The sequence below is a fragment of the Canis lupus genome, chromosome 17, assembly GCF_003254725.2.
Source record: "Canis lupus dingo isolate Sandy chromosome 17, ASM325472v2, whole genome shotgun sequence".
In the NCBI taxonomy this organism is placed as follows: domain Eukaryota; kingdom Metazoa; phylum Chordata; class Mammalia; order Carnivora; family Canidae; genus Canis; species Canis lupus.
Window position 1 is genome coordinate 34928022 of NC_064259.1, and position 23523 is coordinate 34951544.

At 43.0% G+C, this 23523-nt stretch overlaps 2 protein-coding genes across 9 annotated transcripts in view; both read right to left on the reverse strand.

Moving 5' to 3' along the window:
* LOC112664990 (zinc finger protein 501) overlaps positions 1-23523 on the reverse strand; it is a 25731-nt gene continuing 2208 nt past the window's right edge. The window contains exons 2-6 of one of the 5 annotated variants that reach the window (XM_035700543.2): positions 14141-15180; positions 13258-13346; positions 9863-9968; positions 9283-9369; positions 1-6449 (exon numbers count right to left, since the gene is read on the reverse strand). In XM_035700543.2, the coding sequence (XP_035556436.2) occupies positions 5179-6449; positions 9283-9369; positions 9863-9968; positions 13258-13346; positions 14141-14159 (1572 nt within the window). In that variant the 5' untranslated portion in view covers positions 14160-15180 and the 3' untranslated portion in view covers positions 1-5178. Of the gene's footprint in view, positions 6450-9282; positions 9370-9862; positions 9969-13257; positions 13430-13836; positions 14121-14140; positions 15181-23523 lie in introns of those variants that run through there. The other 4 variants (XM_049096165.1, XM_035700545.2, XM_035700542.2 and 1 more) reach the window with 4 other exon arrangements.
* The window catches only part of LOC118351144 (zinc finger protein 2-like), a 10918-nt gene continuing 7801 nt past the window's right edge, over positions 20407-23523 (reverse strand). For 2 of the 4 annotated variants that reach the window (XM_049096168.1, XM_035700547.2), the window contains exon 6: positions 20407-22204. In XM_049096168.1, coding sequence (XP_048952125.1) covers positions 21147-22204 — 1058 coding nt within the window. In that variant the 3' untranslated portion in view covers positions 20407-21146. The remainder of the gene's footprint in view (positions 22205-23523) is intronic. The other 2 variants (XM_049096169.1, XM_049096167.1) reach the window with 1 other exon arrangement.

Below are 23523 nucleotides of genomic sequence, written 5' to 3' on the forward strand. Positions count from 1 at the left end.
TTTATATGTTTATATTCTTAATCACATCTATCTTTCCTGCTGAAATTTGTAATCTGCAATTAAATACTGGCATTTCCTCAACTTAAACACTATAGTTCCTTGAAAGCTAGATGAACCTTGCAGCCTGGTAGTTTCTACCTACCAACTTGGCAACTTAAATTTGAGGAACATGTGAGCATTCCTCTTGGTACTTTTTTTTTTTTTTTAAGATTTTATTTATTTACTCATAGAGACAGAGAGAGAGAGGCAGAGACACAGGCAGAGGGAGAAGCAGGCTCCATGCAGAGAGCCTGACGTGGGACTCCATCCAGGGTCTCCAGGATCACGCCCTGGGCTGCAGGCGGCGCTAAACTGCTGCGCCACCAGGGCTACCCTTGGTACTTAATCCTAACTGGTTGCAAATGACCTATGTACACCACAAAACTTTGACAACTTGACCTGCTATTTTGGTGTCAAATGAAAGGATGTCATGGGAAATATGTAGCAGTGCTTTTCCCTATTTCTCAAAGTACAGCTAAAAATCATGCACATTCTGTATAAAACAACATAAGATTCTGAAAGGTGGAGAGAATACAGACTGGCTGGGGACCTCAGGACCTGAAGAACAACACAGCACAGAGTTCCTTGTGTTTCCTTTTGCCTCATCTATCCCAGACTGGATTCTGAAGAAGCTAGCAACTGAGAAATGCCAATGGGCTCAGACCAAACAAAACAAAAAAGGCCCAAGAAAGTCTATTCTTTTTGGACAAAGAATGAGGAAAGAAGTGGCCTAGCAAGACAGAAAATTTTTAGACAATACCCAACCTACTCCAGTCAAAGACCAAGTGGGGAGCCTACATTCTACGCTCACCAGTCCATAATGAGGCTCCTCAGTGCTCCACCCCCACACCACAGTGGCATCAGAGAGGGTCAAGTCAGGGACAGAATTTTCCAAACCAACTCTTTCCCCATCCCACGTTGGCAGTATCATTGGAGACCATATGGAGAGTAGGCTTCCAATCCTACCCAGGGACATCTCTCTCCTTCCTTGATAGTGTGATGTCAGTAGAGACCTGGTGAGGAATTGTAACTCCTACCCCTTCCTGGCAGTAGTGAGGACCTTTATCCAGGTGTTGGTTGAGGCCAATGATGAACTTGCACTTCCAACACCAACTTACAGCAATAAGCAGTATCCCCTCAATCCTTTCTCCACAGAACAGTATTAGAGGAGGCCTGCCACACAGAAGCTTTAATTGGACACAGAATCTCATAACATTAATACTCAAAATGCTCAGATTTCAACTGAAAATCACCATCACACACCGAACCAGGAAAATCTCAACCTGAATGAGAAAACCTATGGAGGTCAACACTGAAATGACACAGATGTTAGAATTAACTGATAAAGATTTTAAAATAGCCATCATAAAAATGCCTCAATGAGCAATGACAAACATGCTTGACACAAATTTTAAAAATAGTTCCAGTATATAGAATACAGAGAACCAAATGCAACTGAAAATATAACTGAAATAAAACCCAATGATGGGAGTCAACATCAGAATGGAAGGGGCAAAGGAAAGAGTCAGTGAAGTTGAAGACAGAACAATATAAAATACCCAACTTTGAGTGACAGAGAGAAAATTACTATGGATGGAATTGTGTGTCAACCATCCCCTAACCACTGCCAATTCATGTTGGAAGCCCTTACCATCTTGGGGCAGCCCCGGTAGTTCAGCTGTTTAGCGCCACCTTCAGTCTAGGGCCTGATCCTGGAGACCCGGGATCGAGTCCCACGTTGGGTTCCCTGCATGGAGCCTGCTTCTCCCTCTGCCTGTGTCTCTGCCTCTCTATCTCTCATGAATAAATAAATAAAATATTAAAAAGAAAAGGAAGCCCTAGCCATTGTGACTGTATTTAGTGAGAGGGATTTTAGAAGGTAACTAAGGTTAAATGAGGTCATAAGTATTGGGTCTTAAGCTGATAGGATTGGTAGCCTTGTAAGAAGAGGAAGAGAGAATTCTCTCCACACACATGCACTGAGGACGGATTGTGAGGACACAGCAAGAACGTGGCCATCTACAAGCAGGAAGAGAATCCTCTTACCAGAAACCAAGACAGCTGGCACCTTGATCTTGGCCTTCCCAGCCTCTAGAATGGTGAGCAATTAACTTCTGTTGTTTCAGTCCTCCAGTCTATAGTATTTTGTTATGGTGCCTTCAAGCAGATGAACAGATTTTGGTACCTAGAAGAAGGGCGTTGCTCTAACAAATACCTAAAAATGTGGAAGCACCTTTTGGGTAGAGGCTGGCAGACTTTTGAGGTGCACGCTATAAATATGGATGTCAAAGACCATTCTGATGAGTTCTCAGACAGAAATGAGGAACGTGTTTGGAAACTGGAAGTAAGGCAACCCTGTTGTAAAGTGGCAAAGAACTCGGCTGAATGGTGTTCTAGTGTTTTGTGGAAGGTAGAACTTGTGAGCAAAGAAACTGTGGACATTTAACATGGGAGATTTCCAAGCAAAGTGATGAAGGTGCAGCTTGGGCCCTCCTTACTGCTTATAACAAAATGAGAGAGGTGACAGAGAAATTGAAGAAGGAATTGTTAAGAAAAACAAACAAACATACCCCAGAACTTGGGAGATTTGGAAAATTCTGTCCACCTATATTGCAAAGTATGAGAAAGCTTGTTCTATAAAGAACACTAAAGGTGTGGCTTAACCACCACCTGAAAAAGAGATCATGGATGTGACTCATGGGTATGATTAAGTTCAGCCATCTCCACAGAAGCCAGGAATAAAAAGGGGATTACACCAGCAGAAACATGCCAGTGGGGACTCAAGGGACAGAAAAACTAAACAAATGGAGGAAGACTGTCAGACTTCTTATATCCTACAGGACTGTACAATAAAGCTACTCAGATACAAATGTGCTCTATGCTTCAACAAAGTCAATGTCAATGTCAGGATCATCAGGCTGCCTCCTGTTTCAAAAGGTGGGGACATCACCTCAGTTTCAATAGGCTGGTTGACCTCCATCCAAAGTTCTGGAGGCAGGGCTGCCCAACAGAGCCTTGGTGGTGAGATTGCTGTACCAGTGGGTCTGTAATGTGGGGCATCAAGCCAAACAGAATCATTCTCAAGACTTAAGATTTAATGGAATTTGTCTTGCTGGGTTTTGGACTTGCTTGAGACCCCTCACTCCTTCTTTCCTCTTTCTCCCTTTTGGAATGAGAGTATCTATCAAATGCCTGTCCCACAGTCATATTATGGAAGCATATAACTTATCTGGTTTCACAGGTTCACAGCTGAACAAGAATTTTGCCTCAGGATAAATTCTACCTCAAGCCTCATTCATATGTGATTTATGTGATATTTAGGTAAGACTTCAGATTCAATGCTGGGATGAGTTCAGATTTGAGGGGTTGTCGGGATGGACCAAATGGGTTTTGCATGAACATGAATTTGGGAGAGTCAGGGGCAGAACGCTATGGGCTGAACTGTGTGCCCCCCAAATCCATATGTTGAAGTGCTAACTCTCAATGTGATTGTATTTGGACACAGGGCTTCACAAAGGTAATAAAGGTTAAATGAGATCATGAGGGTGGGGTCCTACCAGATAGGACTGGCAGCTTTATAGGAAAGAGAAGAGAGAGCTCTCTTTCCACATGCAAACACCAAAAAAAAAAAAAAAAAAAAAAAAAAAAAAAGGCCATGAGGACATAGCAAGACGGTGGCCTTTTGCAACCCAGGAAGGGCACCCTCATCAGAGGCCAAAGCTGACATCTTGATCTTAAACTTCCAAGCCCCTAAAATTGGGAGAAATTATTTTTTGTTTGAGCCACCCATTCTACATTATTTTGTTATGATAGCCTGAGCAGATTGAGATAAAAAATAATATATACTAGAAAAAAATAGAAGCAGCGAGCCTCAGGAACTACATTCAAAGATCTAACATGTGTGTCATCAAAGTCCTGGAAGGAAAGGAGTGAGGGCTGGAGAATATGTTCAAAGAAATAATGGCTAAAAATTGCCCAAATATGGCAAAACACATAAACCTACAGATTGAAGAAGCTGAGAAAACAGGATAAACTCAAAGAAATCCATATCCAGACACATCGTCAAACTTGTGAAAACTAAAAACATGATCTGCAAAATGTGTGCAACAACCTTCAAAGTCTCAATGAAAAAAAAAATATATATATATACAAGGCTGTCGTGTGCCTCTACCCAAGAGAAAGATGGTGAAAGGTAAGTATTTCAAAGTCTTTTCACATCTTTCACAATCCAATGTATGGTGTCAACTCAGGTCTACAACTTAATTTTACTGTGGTTATGAATAAATCTAAGTACAAACTATATACGATTGAGGTAAAATCTTTATAAATAAGCACATTTTCAGGTAACCTAGCTTAAAATGAGACTGAGAACATCAAAGGTCTCTTCTATGCGTTCTCTTTGTAGGCTGTCAGTCTTGACCCCTGGAGTTAAACAGGATTCTTAGCAGGCTGGGAATCAGTAAGCAAGGTCTCCAAGACAAAAAGTGCAGAAGCGGACTGCCAGGTCAACATTCCTTGGCTTCAGGGTGGAGACTTTGTACCTGACCAACTAAAAAGTCTACTATTTTCCCTAGTTGGGAGCACTCATTTGAGCAGTTATCTCAATCAACATCTCTTGAGTTCACTCTCCCAGTTCTTTTTCTTGGTCCTTTCCACCTATCTCCTAAGCATCTTGGACTTAAGACTAAGGACACCTTCCCTTCCACCTCTACTCCCAACCCTGGACAAACTCATCATGAATTCTCAATCTTTTATTTCTGCCTCTGCAATTTCCCTCAAGAACCCCTCATTTCTTTCAAGCTTCATTTCCTTAGCATTAAGAGACTACCCAACCCAGACAAGATGTCTTCTTTCCATCATCACACACCCTATTTCTCTCACAAGGATTTGGAAGCTTTCATATGCTTTAGGGTGCTGGAAATAATCTTCCTCTTTCCCCAGGGTAATTCAAAGTCCTCTGCTGCACTGAAAAAATGTAAAACCCCTCCTTCACATTCTAAGTAAGCTATGTCCTGTATCAGCAATGACTTCTCAACTAATATCTTTTTTTGTAACACATTCTGAAATTCTTTTGTAGCCCTCACACGCTTAGTGATTATTAAATAAATATGTTCTGAATGTACCATATTTACATAGCCTTTATCCAGTATGAATTCTCTTTTGCTGGCCAAATGCTGAATGCTCACTAAAGGCTTTTCCGTATTCTTTGGTTTTCCCTCCAGCATGAGTTTTCTGATGTTGAGAAAGGGATGAACTCTGGCTGAAAGCTTTTCCACATTCCTTACACTTATAGGGCTTTTCTCCAGTGTGAGTTTTCTGATGCTTTGTAAGAGATGAGCTCTGGCTGAAAGCTTTTCCACAGTCCTTACACTTGTATGGTTTCTCTCCAGTGTGTGTTCTCTGATGACGAATAAGGGCTGAGCGGTCACTGAAGGCTTTGGCACAATCATTGCATTTATAGGGTTTCTCCCCAGTGTGAGTTCTCTGGTGTTGAGTCAGGGCTGAACAGTAGCCAAAGGCTTTCCCACACTCATTACACTCATAAGGCCTCTCCCCAGTATGAGTTCTCTGATGCTGAATAAGGCCTGATCGATCACTAAAGGCTTTCCCACATTCATTACACTTATAGGGTTTCTCTCCAGTGTGAATGACCTGATGCTGGGTAAGGAATGTGCTTTGGCTAAAGGCCTTCCCACATTCATTACACTCATAAGGTTTCTCTCCAGTATGAATTCGCTGATGTTGAGTGAGGTATGAGCTCTGATTAAAGGCCTTCCCACATTCATTGCATTCATAGGGCTTCTCTCCAGTATGGATGATATGATGCCGAATAAGGGCAGAGCGGTGACTGAAGGCTTTTCCACATTCATGACATTCGTAGGGTTTCTCTCCGGTATGAATTCTCTGGTGTAGAGTAAGATGTATGCTCTGGCTAAAAGCTTTACCACATTCGTTACATTCGTAGGGCTTTTCTCCTGTGTGAATTCTCTGATGCAAGACAAAAGCAGAGTAGTAACTAAAGGCTTTCTCACACTCATTACATTTCCAAGGTTTCTTCTCTGCACAAATTTTCTCGTGCTTCATTAGATCTGAATTTTGTTTTAAGTTCTTTTTAAACAAATCGCAGTTATGTAGTCTCTCTCCTTGCTGCTGAGTAAGTAATGACCTCTGACTAAAACTTCTCCCAAATTCATCACACTGGTAACTTCTCTCCCTAGAAGATTTCTTCTGAGTGATAACCTCCTGTATTAAATGCTTTTCATGGTTTTCCTGCTGACTCTCTAAAGAATCCTCACATTCACTGGAACTTTCCTTTGGAAATCTTTCTATTAACACCGCAGGGGCTGATTCTTCTTCAGAAATATCCTGCTCTGGAGTTAGCTCTTGGCTTTCCGGTCTTGTCTCCCAGTCTGAAAGAAACAAAAGTACACATGTATCATGTCCTACATGGGAAAGAAAAATAATTGCTGTGGTAAGAAAATAATGAAAACCAAACAAATGAAAAATGCTTATAAGGAACACAGGAACTTGAAAGCTCTCAAAAACAGCTTTAATCTTGAGAGAACTTGAGAAAAGAAAGATGAGTTGGCAAAGAAGTGCAACTGCACAAAAGGGAAAGAGTGAGCAGGCACTCACTCTTCTATGCAGGAGGGTAGGAGATGAGGAAGAATAACAGAGAATAAGACTAAGCAGAGGTCATACGGGAAAATGGCAGATGAGATTTAAAAACCTGCAGAGACAGAAAAAGGTAGTCTTTCAGGGATGGCCCACTCTTGCCCCCTCACTGGAGCTTCTGCACTTCAGGTCTTGAGAATGACCACTGTTAGTTGAGCTCCTTGCCATCAGTCTTTCCCTATCTCAGGATTTCCCAATCACTGCTAACAGACTCACCTTCAAAATCATCATTCTTAAATGAAAATCTCTGTTGGTTCCATTGTCTCAAGATGAGACACAGATTCTTTTTTTTTTTTTTTTAATTTATTCATGAGAAACACAGAGAGAGGCAGAGACAGGAGAAGCAGGCTTCATGCAAGGCGCCTGATGAGAGATTCAATCCCAGGACTCTGGAATCATGACCTGTGCTGAAGGCAGATGCTCAACCACTGAGCCACCCAGGCATCTCGAGACACGTATTCTCTAAGCTAGTATTCTGAGTAGAGATCAGAAAATTCACATCATCATAAAGCTTAGTGATTAAGAAGCTTTGTGAGTGAGTAATCTGGGTAGCTCAGTCAGTTAAGCATCTGACTCTTGCTTTTGGCTCAGGTCATGGTCTCAGGGTTGTTGAGACTGAGCTCCAGGCTCTCAGGCTCTGTACTCTGATTGAGTACATTGGTCTGAGCATGAGTCTGCTTGGGATTCTCTCTCCCTCTCCTCTGCCCCTTGAACTTCTGCGCGCTCTCTCTCTCTCTCTCTCTCTCAAATAAATAAATCTTTAAAAAGGATAAAAAATAAAATATAAAAAAAGGAAGCAACTGATCACCTCTGATTCCCCCATACCTAACAAACTTTAAAGAGTTAAACAGAACGAAGCTTTAAAACAAAAGAGCAGCATATAGGGAGAAGAAGGTCAAGTCCCTATATGCTCAGATTGGTTCCCAACCTGTCAGGATAGCTGTCCTAAATCCTAGGTTTCCTAGTAAGAATTTTGGGAGGAAAGCTAAAAATGCTAAAAAATGTTTAAATATTTCCAAACTTAAACATTCTTTAATACCCATTCCAGGAGCACCTGGGTAGCTCAGTCAGTTAAGTGTCTGTCTTCAGCTCATGTCATGATCCCAGGGTCCTGGGATGGAGCCCCACATTGGGTTCCCTGCTTAGCAAGGAGTCTGCTTGTCCCTCTCCCTCTACCCTTCACCCTCACTCATGCTTTTTCTCTCTCAAATATATAAAAGCTTAATAAAAAAATCCATTCTAACCATGACTCTACATGAAATAAATCAGTACAATATAACGTTCTCAACTACCTATCATAATCAGGGCAGTGCCTCAGATTTTAAAGGGGAAATGGGTAGAAAGAAGTTAAAGGCAAAAGACTTTCAGCTAAGGGGAATGGAGGAATTAAATTCCCCAAAATTCATGGAGAACACACAGTTAATGAAGGAAAGTAAGAGACTACCTATCTGGTGTTAAGGGTTCAAGCTGGAGAATAAAGAAAGTGAAGTGGTTAGGCAGGTAGTAACAAAAGCCTTGAAACCAGGTAGAGGACTACAGACTGGCAGAGTGGGGAATCTAGCAGTGGTATGCTGCCTCAGTTAGACAACGTTAAGACTAAGGAAAGTATAATTAGCAGATAGTCTAACCAGTTTGATAGAAATGATCAGGTCAAATTTATAATATCTTTCAAAAGAAGTTACCAGGACCTAATCAATAGTTATCACTTGCTTAGCATTTGGCCAGATACCATTCTAGGCATTTCTCTTGGATTATTTAATTTGATCTTCACAGCAACCCTATGAGTTAAGTGCTATCATTATCCCCATTTTACAGTTGGGGAATTTAAGTCACAGAGAGGAACATTCACTGGTTAAAGCTCACAGAGCTAGGATGTAATTGAGATTGGCTTTGAACACAGACTGGTTCCAAAGTCTGCATTCAACCACTATTCTATGCTACCTCTGCTTAGATAAAGAGGAAGGCGGGATCCCTGAGTGGCGCAGCGGTTTGGCGCCTGCCTTTGGCCCAGGGCGCGATCCTGGAGACCCGGGATCGAATCCCACGTCGGGCTCCCAGTGCATGGAGCCTGCTTCTCCCTCTGCCCCTCTCTCTCTCTCTCTCTCTGTGACTATCATAAAGAAATAAAAATTAAAAAAAAAAAAAAAAAAAGATAAAGAGGAAGGCAGGGGAAACTCAGAGACCAATTTTTAGTCATTGGTCTGAGACAAAAAGTCACATTATCCTACAGAGATAAAATAACATACATGAAAAAGCCTGGTTTTAGAGACTAACACCCAAGCATATTATTAACAAATACTGAAATGTTGACTTCATTTTACCTTATTTGGAAAAAAGAACTGGTTTTAAAGGGTAGAAAGTATTTACTTTCTAAAAAATTTTTTTTAAAGTATGAATTTATAACAGATAATCATCCACAGAGCTGGAGTGTGACACGGGAGAAAGGGACTTCACTTTAAATTTTCCATAGGTCTAGTGAAATCTGGAAAGGCTCCTCCACAAGCACTTCAAAGATGTTTTGACCCATTTGATGCCCACTGACCATCTGGGTTTTACATCATCACTCACCTGAATGAGTTGCTTTTGAGACTTCTCTCTGTAGTTCCTCCCCACACTCCAACTTAGAGATTACATCAGGCTTGGAAATTGGAAGCCCTGTTCATGGGAAAAGAAAAATTAGTTTGGTAAAGAGCTTATTCAGGGTTATTTCCTTGGTCATTAGGGAAGACAGTATAAGAGAAAGAAAGAGAGAGGTCGATTCTAGATTTCTCCCTCAGAAGTGCTCAGAAGCAGGTAGGAAGATAGATATGGGGTCTATTTGAGCAGAATAACTAAGTCACTTGTTTATTACCTCTCTCTATTTAAACAATAAGCACCCATTTCTCAAGAGGTGTCTTCACTAGAACTTTGTCTCAACATCCTTAGGGAGTAGAGAAGAAGGATGTTGCCGCCTAGAAAAATACACTCAAAAGGTGTCCGTCTCTAACTCTGGGAGAGTTAGGTATTTATCCAGAAACAAAAGTAGACATTGCCTGTCTCAGGACTTACAAAGTGATTAAGAATCTTTGATTCTCAGAGCTCCCAGGAACTGAGAAAGCAAAAGTATCACACTGGGTAAGTTCAAAGGGAGGGAGGAAGCCATCCTTACCCAGCAAGACCAGATTCCTATGCTTCTTAGGCACATCTCCCTGAGGAGGGTTCAGCTGCCCCCACTGGGTGAGAGCCTCAGCCATATCCCTGATCACCAATGACTCCTGAAAAACCAAACACACCAGTGCTCACCAAGGGATCTTCCAGGAGCCTCTGAGAAGGACTCAAACTGAGAGCATAAGAGAAGGAAGACAGGAAGGACAGGAGGACATTAGACAAAATGACCTCTACCGTCCCCCTTCCAACAGTAAGATTCTCTGGCATATCTGTAGCCAGACTCGCTTCTTGCCTCCATGCATGAGAACTGCATGTAACCTGCAAGTAGGAAGGAACCTCCACTATAAAACATGAAGGTACCAAGTTACTAGTTTATGTATCAGTAAATTAAATTATAGAACTACAAAAATACTTACCTTTTAGACACGGGGAAGGGAGAAAATATAATTATGAACTATTTTCTTTGTGGTATGGTTTTAAAATAAAAGGAGTTCAAGAAATAGGAAATATTTTTCTCTCTAGTATTCCTTTGAGAATAAAAGCAGTTCCATATAAATGAAAAATTAAGATGTTTGCTGTACATGTCACCAAATGTAGATTTATTTATAAAACAGTATCTCAAGCCCAAATTATAAAAGTTCCCAGAGTGTTCTTGCTATTTCTCATAATGGCCCTGATCAGCCTGACACCCACCCCTCTCTTCACCCCCTGTTCCCTCTCCTCTCTACCCTATACCATACACTCTTCCTTCCACATTCCCTGCGCTCCAATGGGTGGCTGCCTTTCTGCTGCTTGAAGTGTGTGCCACATTCCCTTTTACCCCTTTATACATGCTGCTTTCTGTTCCTGAATGCTCTCCCCTTGCCCCATCCTTTCAGCTATTTTAATCTGACTCACACTTCAGATCTCAGCTCAGGTGTTGTTACCTCCTCAGGAAAGCCTTTCCTGGCTCTCTGAGTTATAGCACCATGTTCCATTTCTCTTGGGTTGTGCATACACTGAAGGGACTTTGTGATTAATGCCTGTCTCTCCTACTAGATGGTAAGCATCATGAGAGCAGAGGCTAGGTCTAATTCTGCTCACTGAAGCAACCCTAGTTATCTGGCACAGAGCAGGAACACTGTTAAGTATTTCTCAAACAGATGAATGAACATGAGAAAAAGAATTAGTAGGAATAAGTTTAAACAGGGTGTTCTGTAAAAGTGTGCAGGAGAATAGATGTGGGGAAGGGAAGAGAAGGCTATCAGTTATTGCAGGGGTACAAGCCTAACCTGGGTCTATGTGACAGGTACAAAGTTCAGATTATCTACTAAAATGCAGGGCAAGGGAGCAGAGTGGGTAATGCTCCTCTGAATCTGTAGCTGAATCTATTTACTGCTGATAAGACAGATGTCTAACAATTTTTCTAATTCTATACAAAAAAAGTCTTGTACAACATTAATTGTGATACATTAAAACAGACCAGTCCCCAAGATGCTAGCAAATAAAGAGTCTAGTTTCTCTTTGAGCCTCCACTTTTGCCATAGCTCCCTGAACATACATATGAATATCCTGGGTCATTCTATTTGTAGTCAGCATTCTAGTGTTTATGATATAGCCCTCCAAATGGTAAAACAATTCACATAATAAAATAAAGTTAAGAGAACTACCTACTTGGAAAATTCCCTGCTCAAAATAATTAAATCTTTATTTTTTTATGTTGAATCTTTTATTAATTTAAATTCAATTAGTTAACATATAATATACTATTAGTTCAGAGGTAGAGTTTAGGGAGTCATCAGTCTTATACAATACCCAGTACTCATTATATCACATGCCCTCCTTAATGTCCATCACCCCGTTACCCCAACCTCCTCTCCTCCAGCAACCCTCAGTCTGTTTCCTAGGATTAAGAGTCTCTTACAGTTTGTCTCCCTCTCTAATTTTGTTTTGTTTTATTTTTCCCTCCCTTCCCCTATGCTCCTGTTTTGTATCTTAAATTCCACATACGTTAACACTTCATTTTAATACTTGAAGTATGAAATCACTACCCTTTTTATTTAAGTTCATGGTCCCTTAAGACCATATGCCTCAGGAGTAATCAACACAGCAATGCAGTATGTACAGTCTCCTCTCTTTACAAATAATGCTTTTAGTAACAGACTGGCAGTTCCTTTCAGACTTTAGTTCCCTGAGAAAACCTCAGCAATCAAACTTGTTTATGGAGCTGCTGCTCAGTGTGCATGTGCTAGGCCTGGAAGACACAGAAAGACCAACCAGAAACTGTCCAGTGGAGGCTACTGACTTTCTCTCCCCTTTCCTCTGAAAGAGATCTACAACTTCCAATCAGAACCCCCAGCGTTTCAGACCTATGCACTGTGAGGCAGGTCTGAAGGTGTCAAATAGTCCCAGTGCCTTTACTACAGAGTCTGCCATTCCCCTAGTATCTAAGGACAGATCCTAAAGAAGCATCTTGACTAATTTCCCTTCAATCAGAGAGAGGAATTTTTCATCTTGCTGGGCCTCTACAGACTTTCCTGGGGCTTTATTTACCTTTGGAATACGACCTTGTGTAGGTTTTTCTGCACTCTGGCTACAACACACCTAAGGTTCCCTTACCACATTCCAGCTCGCCCTACGGTGACACACATACCCCTGGAAGACCTCCAACTTGCTTTTTGCCAAAAACGAAGTTTCTCTCTCTTAGAACAATCCTGTATTCTATTCTCTAATTATCTACTCTCTCTTACTTTCCAAAGTACAGCTTTTATCCCAGTATTTTTTTCCCCAAATACTCTAGAGGATAGAAAACCTTTTTCCAAGGCCTTTTCTTTCTTTCTTTCTTTCTTTCTTTTAAGATTTTATTTATTTATTCATGAGAGACACGGCGGGGGGAGGGGGGGGTTAGAGACACAGACAGAGGGAGGGAGGAGCAGACTCCATGCAGGGAGCCTGACGTGGGACTTGATCCCGGGTCTCCAGGATTATGTCCTGGACTGAAGGCGGCGCTAAACCACTGAGCCACCGGGGCTGCCCTCCAAGGCCTTTTATGACTTGTCTGCACCAGTTATTTATGCATCTTTATATATATATATCTTCTTGCTGATTAACTATTCTCCTTATCTCTATCTTATTTCTTCAGTAAATTCTGTGAGGCAGGGAAACTGGCTTTTATTATGTTGCATCTGACTATGAGACCAATGACAGCACTGAAGAGCTAGTAAGAGTGAATTGAGCACTAAGTGAATTGCAAAGTAACATTGGAGGGAAATTTCTGTAAGGAGCATTTACTGTCAGTTCATCACTCATCATTTTATCAGTGGTCTAGGAATCAGAGCTGAGCAACTCCATAACAATGGAAGAAACCGGATTTCTGTTCTGAGAACAAAAAGGAAAAAAAGAAGAAATTAAACTTACCTGGGGTGTGGGGGTCAGCAGCACAGTGGTCATGCCATTTTCTTTTGGGTTTCCAGCATAGAGAAGGTCTGAGTCCTCAGAAAGTAACCCTACAAGTGGAGACAGGAGCCATGATGATTACTCTTGCCTTGCAGTAAACTTGCAGAAACTGCCATACGCAGCTACTTGTCACCTAAGAAAAGTCAACACAGGAAATCAGGGGACAATCCCACAACATCCCTGAATCAAGACAAGTATGATCGTTGCCTCCCATTCCTCCTATCCTCCTCTGCCCTTAAACTCTAGTAGGACTCTGCTATGAAAATCTGGGCACATAAATACATATTTCTATCTCTCATCTGAGTGAGAGTCAAAGTAATATTCAAAGTCTTTCCGTGTGTCCATCTGTGCCTCACGTAATGATTCATTCTTGTTCTATTCCACGCTCACAGGATGAAAGAAGACTAGTTAAATTCTTTTTGAACACCGGCTTTTCATATACAATACTCCATTCTTAGAAAAGCGATGGGTCTTATAGGGAAAAAACTCCAGAATTCTAAACAAATTGTGACTTCTGGAATCCTCACTTTCCCCACCTACCAAATGGGTATAGCAATCTCCTTCCACCACCTGACGGGGTTCCTGTGCAGACAAAACGAAGTCATTATCAAAAGCCTAATTGCTGGATTTGGTGATTTTGGGGGGCAAGGGAGGCATACATCATCCTAAAGACCAGCAGGGCTGTACCTCAAAATCCCAACCTGAGACCAACCAGTTAGAAAGGGCTGTCGTCTCCCAGAGACGTGATGCTTCTCCTTCCAGAGCCTGCCCCAGCCAGAGGGCAGCCTTTCCCCTTTTTTTCTCTCCAGCAGGTTCTGCGGCCGCATCCCTCCGAAATTCTCACCTCTGCCCCCAGGCTCCATGGCGACTCCCTCCCCCGGCCCGCGCGGGTGACGACTGCAGCGCGAGAAGGGTGCAGCGAACGCGCGCGGAACCCCGGGGGTCCACCGCTCGGCTGCACGCGGGAGGCCCGGGAACGCGCGCGCGACCCTCGCAGAGCAGCCTGGCGCCACCCGGGGGTCCTCCCGCCGCCCTTCTTCCGGCCGCTCAGACTTGGAAGGACCCGCGCCCGGCCCTCCTCGACACCGGGCTCGACCTCCCGCACGACGCGCAGCAAGCGCCGGCCCGGCGACAAAGGTACCTAGGAGTCAGCCGGGCCAAGTTGCGCCGGCCCGAACTCGAGGCTGAACTACAGCTCCCAGAACCCTCCGCGGGGCGCGGCTCACGTCACCGGACGCCGCTTCCCAGAGGACTCCGCGGGACGCGGGCCAGGTGGCCCTCCCCACGGGGGGCTGACGATCCCGCGGCGCCGCGCGGTTACTGGGTCTTCAAGAGCGTTGAGCCCCTCAGAACACCCCTTGCTGGTTGCTCGAAAGGCCGCCCCTTCCTCGATGCCGACTCGGGGCCCGGCCCAGAAGATGTACGCGGCCGCGCTAAACTCCGACTCGCCTGGGACATTCACTGCCCTGAGGCTGACGGGCCGGGGGCTGGGCGGCACCCCCCACCTACCCAGGATGCCCTCCTTACCTGCCGTGCTCCCTCGGAGGGGAGGCGCCTGCATCCCAAAGGATGCTCACCCCGCCCCCATCGCTTCCCTTCTGCGCCTTCCATTGTGGCGGGGACAGAGGCTATAGTAGCTTTCCAGGCTGCATCTCAGAATAATGAAAAGTGCAATCTCAGTCCTGGACATCACCTCAACCCAGACACAGGTCCCCAAGAAGTTATTAGTTAATAACTGGTACCGCTGACCTCAAGGCGACTGGAACATGAAAGTCTCCCAAGGCTCCAGAGAAGTTCGAGGAGCTGCCAGCTGGGATTGGGCGTATCTTCAGGATGGTGCACGTTCTCAAGTATCTTCCCTCAATAAAGTAGCCAGTTTTGTCTCTAGTTCAAATTCCCAAGAAAGAAAGTCAAATTAGCCTAACTGCCCCTGTTTGGGTATAAGCCACAATGTCCATTTGTCCTTTCTCTAATAGCATTTTCAACTTTTAGGTAGCCCTAAACCTTCCTAGAGTAAAGCTTACATTTCTTATGAGCCCTACTTCTGGCCAGAGAAATGAGAGTAAAGTGATTCTTAAAAGGGACAAGGAAGGCTCCTCCATGCTGGCCAGAACACAACTTTTCATGAACTACATGGCTAAGGTTAACAACCAAGGAATGACAAACCAAAATCGTAGAAGGAACTGAGCCCCTGACAATTTGGTGGAACAGAGCTTGAGCTTTAATGTGAGAGATGTAAACTTCTATTTTATATAAGCTACTATTACACTGGGTTTCTGCTATACAGATAGTTACACTTATTTCCTAACTGGTTTATAAGGTTGGCTGCTTTTGGTCCGATTAGCTAGGGCTGAGAGGAGAGAGGGCATGTAATAGAGAACACAGCCATACCAGCTCAAAGGACAGGTGGGAGGAGCCTCCCCCCCCCCACCTCCTCCCCTCCATTAGCAAGAGCCACGGAGTGGGCAGTTTATTTGAAAAACTTGCATATGAAAGGCACCACCAGGTGTGGCTGGTGGCTCAGTGGGTTAAGAGTCTGCCTTTGGCTCGGGTCATGATTTCAAGTTCCTGGGATCCAGCCCCACATCAAGCACCCCACTCAGAAGGGAGTCTGCCTCCTCCCTCTGCTCATGCTCTGTCTCTCAAATAAATTTAAAACAAAGGCACCACTAGTTGACTTGTCTGAACACGTGGGAATACCTTCCTTTTGTTAACCAACCCCATCACAGAAATCCTCCTTCTTTTGTTATCAAACCAATGGTCAGTTCTGTCTTGCTCTCACTTTACCTATCACCAGCAGTTAATAAAACTGACTACTCCCTCCTCCTGGAAAAACTGTTTTTCCTCCTGGTCATTCCCAGTCTCTACTCTCTTCTCCCCAGCTTCTAACCTAGCGATTCTCAAACTACCAATGATCAGAATCACCTGGAAGGCTTCTTAAAACACAGTGTTGAATTCCACCCTTATTCAGGATTCTGCGGTAGGACCTGAGAATTTCCATCTCTCACAAGTTCCCAAGGGATGCTGAAGCTGCTCAATTGGGAATCAACTAAATGTTGGAATGTCCTGTGCTTCAATGCTTGGGCCACTCTTTTTTTTCTGTGAACACTTCTTAATAATATTGTTCAGTCTAGATGTTCTAAATAGCATCCAAATGTGATCAACTCCCAATTTGTATCTCTAACATGGGCTTCTTCTCTGAACTTGAGCTCTCTCCCCAGCCTCTTTACTTGGATGTTTAATAAGTATCTCCTATATGGGATGTTTAAAACTGAAATTTTGATGCCCTTCCTTCCCCAATGCCATAATTCTTTATCCTGCAGTTTTCCCTACTTCAGTAAATGGCAGATCATCCTTCTGGTTGCTCAAACACCTTGGAGTCATCATTCTCTTTATCTTGCAACTCACATCTAGTTCCTCTACAAATCCTGCTGGCTGTACTTTCAAAATATATGCAAAATCTGACCACGTCTCACCACCTCTACTGCTGCCTTCCTGGTCTAAGCACCCAACCTCTCTTTCCGGATCACTGCAAATGCCTGCTAATGGGTCTCACTCCTACTCTTGCCCTCTACGTCCTATCCGCACTATCCACACACACACAAACTCTCTGATCTCATCTTCTACCACTTTCCCTTCATTTATTCTACTGCAGCCACACTGGCCTGTCATTTTTCAATGGAAAGAAGCATGCTTCCAATATGGAGCCTCTGTGCTTGTTCCCCTGGCTAGATAGACATCCTGGGTAGATACCCTCCAGGTATCCACATGGCTTGCTCTTGGACTTCCTCGAAGCCTTTCTTTGTGAAGCCTTTGCTGACCACTTATTTTTTTTCCATAGCACTTATCTCTAACATATCATTAATTTTGCTTATTGAGTGTCTCCAACATGTACACCACAGATTAAGCTCTATGGGAGGAGTATCCTAGAGTATTTACTGCTACTTAGATGATCAATAATTGAGTATACTCTTCTCTATACTTGTAGAGAAGATGTAAATGCCTAAAACTAATATTGCTCTAATTGCTTTTCTCGGTTTTCATTTGTGTGCTTTTGGAAAACCTGGACTTCCTTCATAACCCTACGTTTATTTACAGAGGCTCTACTTTAGAAATAATGTAGCCCTGAACACAACCAGCACATAAATTGGTGTTCCACAGTAGAGTGGATTTGGAGCCCTTTAAGATAAAAATCCACTGGTCCCCAATGAGTCCCCATTGTCTATTAAGGGTTTTCCTAAATTTAGTGAGGGTTTCTGTTTCCTTCTAGTCGGTCTTCGTGTTTGCCACAACATCCCACCAAGAAAGCATCTTTAGGGACGCCTGGGTGGCTCAGCAGTATAGCACCTGCCTTCTGCCCAGGACGTGATCCAGGAGTCCCAGGATCAAGTCCCACATCAGGCTCCCTGCATGGAACCTGCTTCTCCCTCTGCCTGTGTCTCTGCCCCCTCTCTCTGTGTGTCTCTCATGAATAAATAAATAAAATCTCGGGATCCCTGGGTGGCGCAGCGGTTTGGAGCCTGCCTTTGGCCCAGGGCGCGATCCTGGAGACCCGGGATCGAATCCCATGTCAGGCTCCTGGTGCATGGAGCCTGCTTCTCCCTCTGCCTGTGTCTCTGCCTCTCTCTCTCTCTCTCTCTCTCTGTGTGACTATCATAAATAAATAAAAATTTAAATAAATAAATAAATAAAATCTTAAAAAAAAAAAAGGAAAGCGTCTTTGCATTCCTAAAGAAGCTACAGTGCCTTGAAAGGCCATCTTCTTTGAGGTTGAAGTTGATAGGTGGAGAGATAAACAAGGAATCCGTTAGTCATCATGGAAGAAAGCAAAACTGAAAATGTGAAGGTAGGATTTGGATGGCAAACACATGGAGGTCTCAAGGACATGAGATTCAACAGAAGAGAGAGGTGCTACAGGTCTCAAATAGGGAGAAAGGAAGGCATACTTGAGACAGGCAATCAAACTTGGAGTGAAATAAACAGCAAAGGCAATAAATTGGGCATGAGTATATGCCTAGTCAAGTCATGTTTTACCTTTGGGCCTCTGCACATACCCTTAGTGCTTTGTTCCACCTCAGCTGCCTGAACCTATGAACCCATTCACATTTGACTGCACCATCTTCAATCAAAGCTGGGCAGTTAACTGCCTGGGAGTGGCAGTCTCTCCCCCTTGCTTGCCACAGGCCAAACAACTGCACAGCTCAAGTTTCTGGTTCCTTGCACCACTTCCAGGCTTGCTGAAGTGTCACACAATGGACTGTGGGATTTGACCTCCCTAAATGGCTGGATGAAGCAACCTGAAAGATTGAGGGAAACAGGAGGAACTTGATCAGATAAATTCCTTCTGCTTCTCTTTGTCCATCAACTCTAATAGGAATTTCATTTGGCTGTGAATACAGTGATTAAATATATAAGGGTTTATTCTCTCATGCAAGATCAGAAATAGGCAGTCCAGAGCTGGTGTGGAATCTCCATAAGATCATCAAGGAATCAGAGATCTTCTATTTTTCTCCTTTCCTATTCTTCAGGCATGGCTTAGATCCTCAAAGTCACCACCAAAAAAAAAAAAGAAAAAAAAATCCTCAAAGTCACAAAATGGCTGCTGGAATTCCAGCCACTAAATCCACATTCCAGGTAGAAAAGGGAAGGGCAAAGGCAAAAGGAGGTTTCTTAACTGGCCCCCCCCTTTTTTTTAAGATTTTTTATTTATTCATGAGAGACACAGAGAGAGAGAGAAAGTGAAAGAGGCAGAGACACAGGCAGAGAGAGGGAGAAGCAGGCTCCATGCAGGAAGCCTGATGTGGGACTTGATCCCGGGTCTCCAGGATCGCGCCCTGGACTGAAGGCGGCGCTAAACTGCTGAGCCACCAGGTCTGCCCTGGCCCTCCCTTTTAAGGCAACTTTCCAAAAGTCCTATTGAACAAATTCCAATTGTACCAACATATCATTTGCCTACTATTTGATATATCAACATACTATTGGCTTGACATTTGATATATTGGTATTTCATTAGCCTGACTAGCCATACCTCACTATAAGAGAGGCTGAGCAATATAGTTGAGCACTGTTACTCAGAAGAGACTTGGATTTCTTACTAAGAAAGAAAAGAAGTATGACTACAAGTTAGGCAACTAATAGCTTCTGCCACAGTAAGCATTAGTCAATGCTTAGTCTCAACACTGGCTTTTGCAAGTTACTTAATCATGAGGGTCTTTAAATTGGCTTAATAAGTTGAACTACTGATCCTGGGATATTTAGTCAATTGCCTCTTTTGCAGACGTGGCACAGGCTTTATATGCATGTGTGATGGAAAAGAAGCTACATCTTTACACGATACCTATGGCATGTTTGATAGGCTGGGCATCATACAAGGGGTCAGATCTTTGATCATCACAGGGACTGATTTTTTTTGTGGTCTCTGCTACAGGTCTGTACTCTAACTCCATTTTTCCTGCCCAAGGTTCCAGATTCCTGTCCATTAACAAGATAAAAGAAGAGTATGCCACGCTAATTCTCTACCTTCATCCATTGTAATACCAATATGGTACAAGAAATGAAAATAACTGTGCTTTAAAAAAAAAAAAACACCTAGAAGTGAGGAACCTTTCTTCCTTCTCATCTAGGTACTCATGTTCTATAGGCTGCTTTGTGGAATTACTGCTTTATTACTGAAGGAATTCTCAAGAGGTAGGTGTGAGGAAGCCAATCTATATCTCCTCTGTGTAGTTGTAGATAGGACAGTATGCATTTTGGTTTCACAGATACTGATGCTCTGGCAAGGAGGATATCATGTCTAATAGGATGTGGTGGCCTGGCTCTCAGTTGCATCCTCATGTCTGCTGCTTTTGCACCGAAGGATGACTACCCCTGGATGAGCTATGGTATTAACTTTGGCTTTGAGCTATTCTTTGAGATAGATATAGCCCCATCTCCTGGTTCACTGTGGCTGACTTCTTCAGCCTGGAACCCTACCCAGCTGTCGTGGCTACAGCTGGCTTGCATTTGGACTTTCAACTTTCAGTGTGAATATTTTTCCCTTCAACAGTTTTATGTGAAAACATATGAGAAAGGGAAGGTGTTGTGTTCACGGTATAGATGGAATGGCAGAGCCAGGATAAGGAATTTTAGTTATTAATGAGATTCAACAAATATAACACAAAAACGCAACCACTAACCTAGAAACAAGGGTAATAGGTTAGTCTACTAGAGGTCAAAGTTCAGGTTAGAGGGCAGAAGAGACAAAGCTCAGGGAAACTAAGGATCCTGAGTGAAGAACAGAGCATACCCAAACTAGGGCTCTAGAAACGTCCAAGAGTGGATTAAGAGCTAATAGCACAATTATAGTGAAGGTATTTAGAGTCCTACATACATATTAACTTCATGTTAATTTTCTTATTCAAGTTTCTAGCTCTAGAAAGTGCTTTTGATTGGGGACTCAAGTTCTTATGACTAGACAGGTATTCATTCATTGAGAAAATATGTAATAAGTGGCAGGTACCACACGGGGGACACAACAGTGGACAGATATGAAATAGTTCCTGTTCCTATTGTGCAATCTAGAAATAAAAAAAAAATTATAAGTAAATAAATAAGTAAATAAATAAATACAAATATATGATGCTTATCTTAGGGTCCCCTTCAAACACTTACAAAACATATTGATTGGAGAGCTTCTGACCAATCTGGGGATCCTCGGAGTATTATATTAAGTATGAGGCATCCCAGGGAAGTCTATGGCATGGTCCATTGAGACTATTTATTGAGACTCTAATACCAAATGGAGGCATGAGAATAAGCAGTAGTTAGAAGGTACTCAAACAAAAATCTTCATTATCTTGAGCAAAAGCATCTTACGTCTCTATGGGAGTCCCTTGCTGGCCTGAAGCACCTCTATGATACTCTGAAGCCTGCCTGGCATAACGTCGCTGATGTTGGATGATAGAGGACTTGCAACTGAACACCTTCCCACACACACTGCATTCATAGGGCTTCTCCCCAGTGTGTACTCTCTGATGCTGTGTAAGTGGTCTCTTCTGAAGGAAGGCTTTCCCACATTCATTGCATTTATAGGGCTTGTCTCCATTATGAATTTTCTGATGCTGATTAAGGGATGAGCGATCAAAGAAAACCTTCCCACACTCATTACATTCAAAAGGAGTCTCTCCTGTGTGGGCTCTCCGGTGGCGAATGAGGGAGGAGCGGTCAAACAGGGCTTTGCCACACCCCTTGCATTCATAAGGCCGCTCTCCAGTGTGAGTGAGCTTGTGACGAGCGAGGATGCTTTTCTGGGTAAAGGATTTCCCACATTCTGTACACTTGTAAGGACTTTCTCCAGTATGAATTCTCTGATGGCGAGTAAAAGATGAGCGGACAAAGAAAGCCTTGCCACATTCGTGACATTTAAAGGGCTTCTCTCCGGTATGAGTTCGCTGGTGTTCAGTAAGGGTCAGCCGGTCATAGAAAGTTTTCTCACATTCATTGCACTCAAAGGGACTCTTCCCAGTGTGAGACATCAGGTGTTTCTTAAGGCTACTCCTATAGCTGAAGGCTTTCCCACATTCTTGACAGTTATAGGGCTTCTCGCCAGTGTGTGTCCTTTGATGACGAGTGAGGGATAAGTGGTTATATAAGGTCTTACCACATACAGTGCATTCAAAGTTTTTCCCCTTCTTGTTGGTTTTCTTGGCAGGAGTGGATCTTTGCGTGTCCTCCTCCTTGGGGGAGGATTTCTTCAAAGTCTTCCCTGAAAGATGTTCTTTCCTGGTGCCCTTGAGATTTTCTGGGCCAAGTACAGGACCCAGAGGACCACCTTTTCTGAGTTTTTCCGTTAATGTCTTTTGTGACTTTGCTTTTTTAGAAACATCCTGCCTTTGAGTTGAGTTCTGGCTCTCAAGTCTAGCATTCTGGTCTAAAACAAATAGAAATTACAGATATAACTGGGTCTTAATGTGAGTAAAAAAGAATACATTATCTGTGTTAAGAATAGAATGAATATAAGATCCTGCCTGGTTTATTGGTAACCCCTCGAAAGAAAAACATCACAGAAAAATGGCAGAGTAACAGAGAAGAGAAGTGGAAGGTGCACACTTAGGCCACTAAACAAGTTTTCGTTATTCATTATTAGATGTTTATTAGGTGCCTACAAAGTGCTAGGCACAGTAGAAGTCTCTGGGACTCTACTGAACAAGAGAGACATGGTCCCTGCCCCCATGATGCTTATATTCTACATGACAGAAGACAAAGAGTAGACAAACAAAATATAATAGATGGTGGTAAGTCCAGTGAATGGAAGTTGCAGTGGGGTCTTCTTTAGAGGGAAAATTCAAGAATGGCCATCTAGAAGTGTCATTTAAGCTGAGTTCTGAGAGATATGTTAACCATGCAAACAGCCAAAAGAAGAGCATTTCAGGGAAGGAGACATGCAGAAAAACAGGAGATACACAAAGAAATGATTAGGCAGTTTATTACATGTCAATGAGTGTAAACAGCAGAGAGTTTAAGTAGGAAGACCTGCCAGGACCTGAGAAAGTAAACTGTAAATTACAATGGTTTTTAAAGGAAGAGGAAAGAGATATGGTAAAAGGTAACTAGGAAAGATTAAAAAGTGTTATCAGAGTTAAATACAAATAAGGTTCTCAACCCTCTGTCTTACTTCCCCCAACGAAAACCTCCAACAGGTAGGATCTTGCTACTTGTTCATTCATCTGACAAATACCTGAGGATGTGCTATGTACCAGGTACTGTTCTCAACCCTCTGTCTTACTTCCCCCAACGAAAACCTCCAACAGGTAGGATCTTGCTACCTGTTCATTCATCTGACAAATACCTGAGGATGTGCTATGTACCAGGTACTGTTCTAAACATTCATTCATCTGACAAATACCTGAGGATGTGCTATGTACCAGGTACTGTTCTAAACATTGGGGATCCAGTAGTAAACAACATAAAACCTCTGATGGAGTTTACATTTTAATCAGGGTAGGTATGGACAAACACTAAACAAAATAAAGAAGTAAAAATATAGTATGTTAGGAAGACAGTCCTGAGAAGAGAGCTAGGTAGCACAGGGCTGGGGAGGAGGAAAGAGGTGGAGAGAGTTCAATTTACAGACAGGGTTGTCAGGGCAGGCCTGACTGAGAAGACAGCATATTTAAGCAAAAACCTGAAAAAGGCGACAAGAAAGCCACGTGGCTATCTGGGCATAAGTTCTCCAAACCAAGGCCCAGT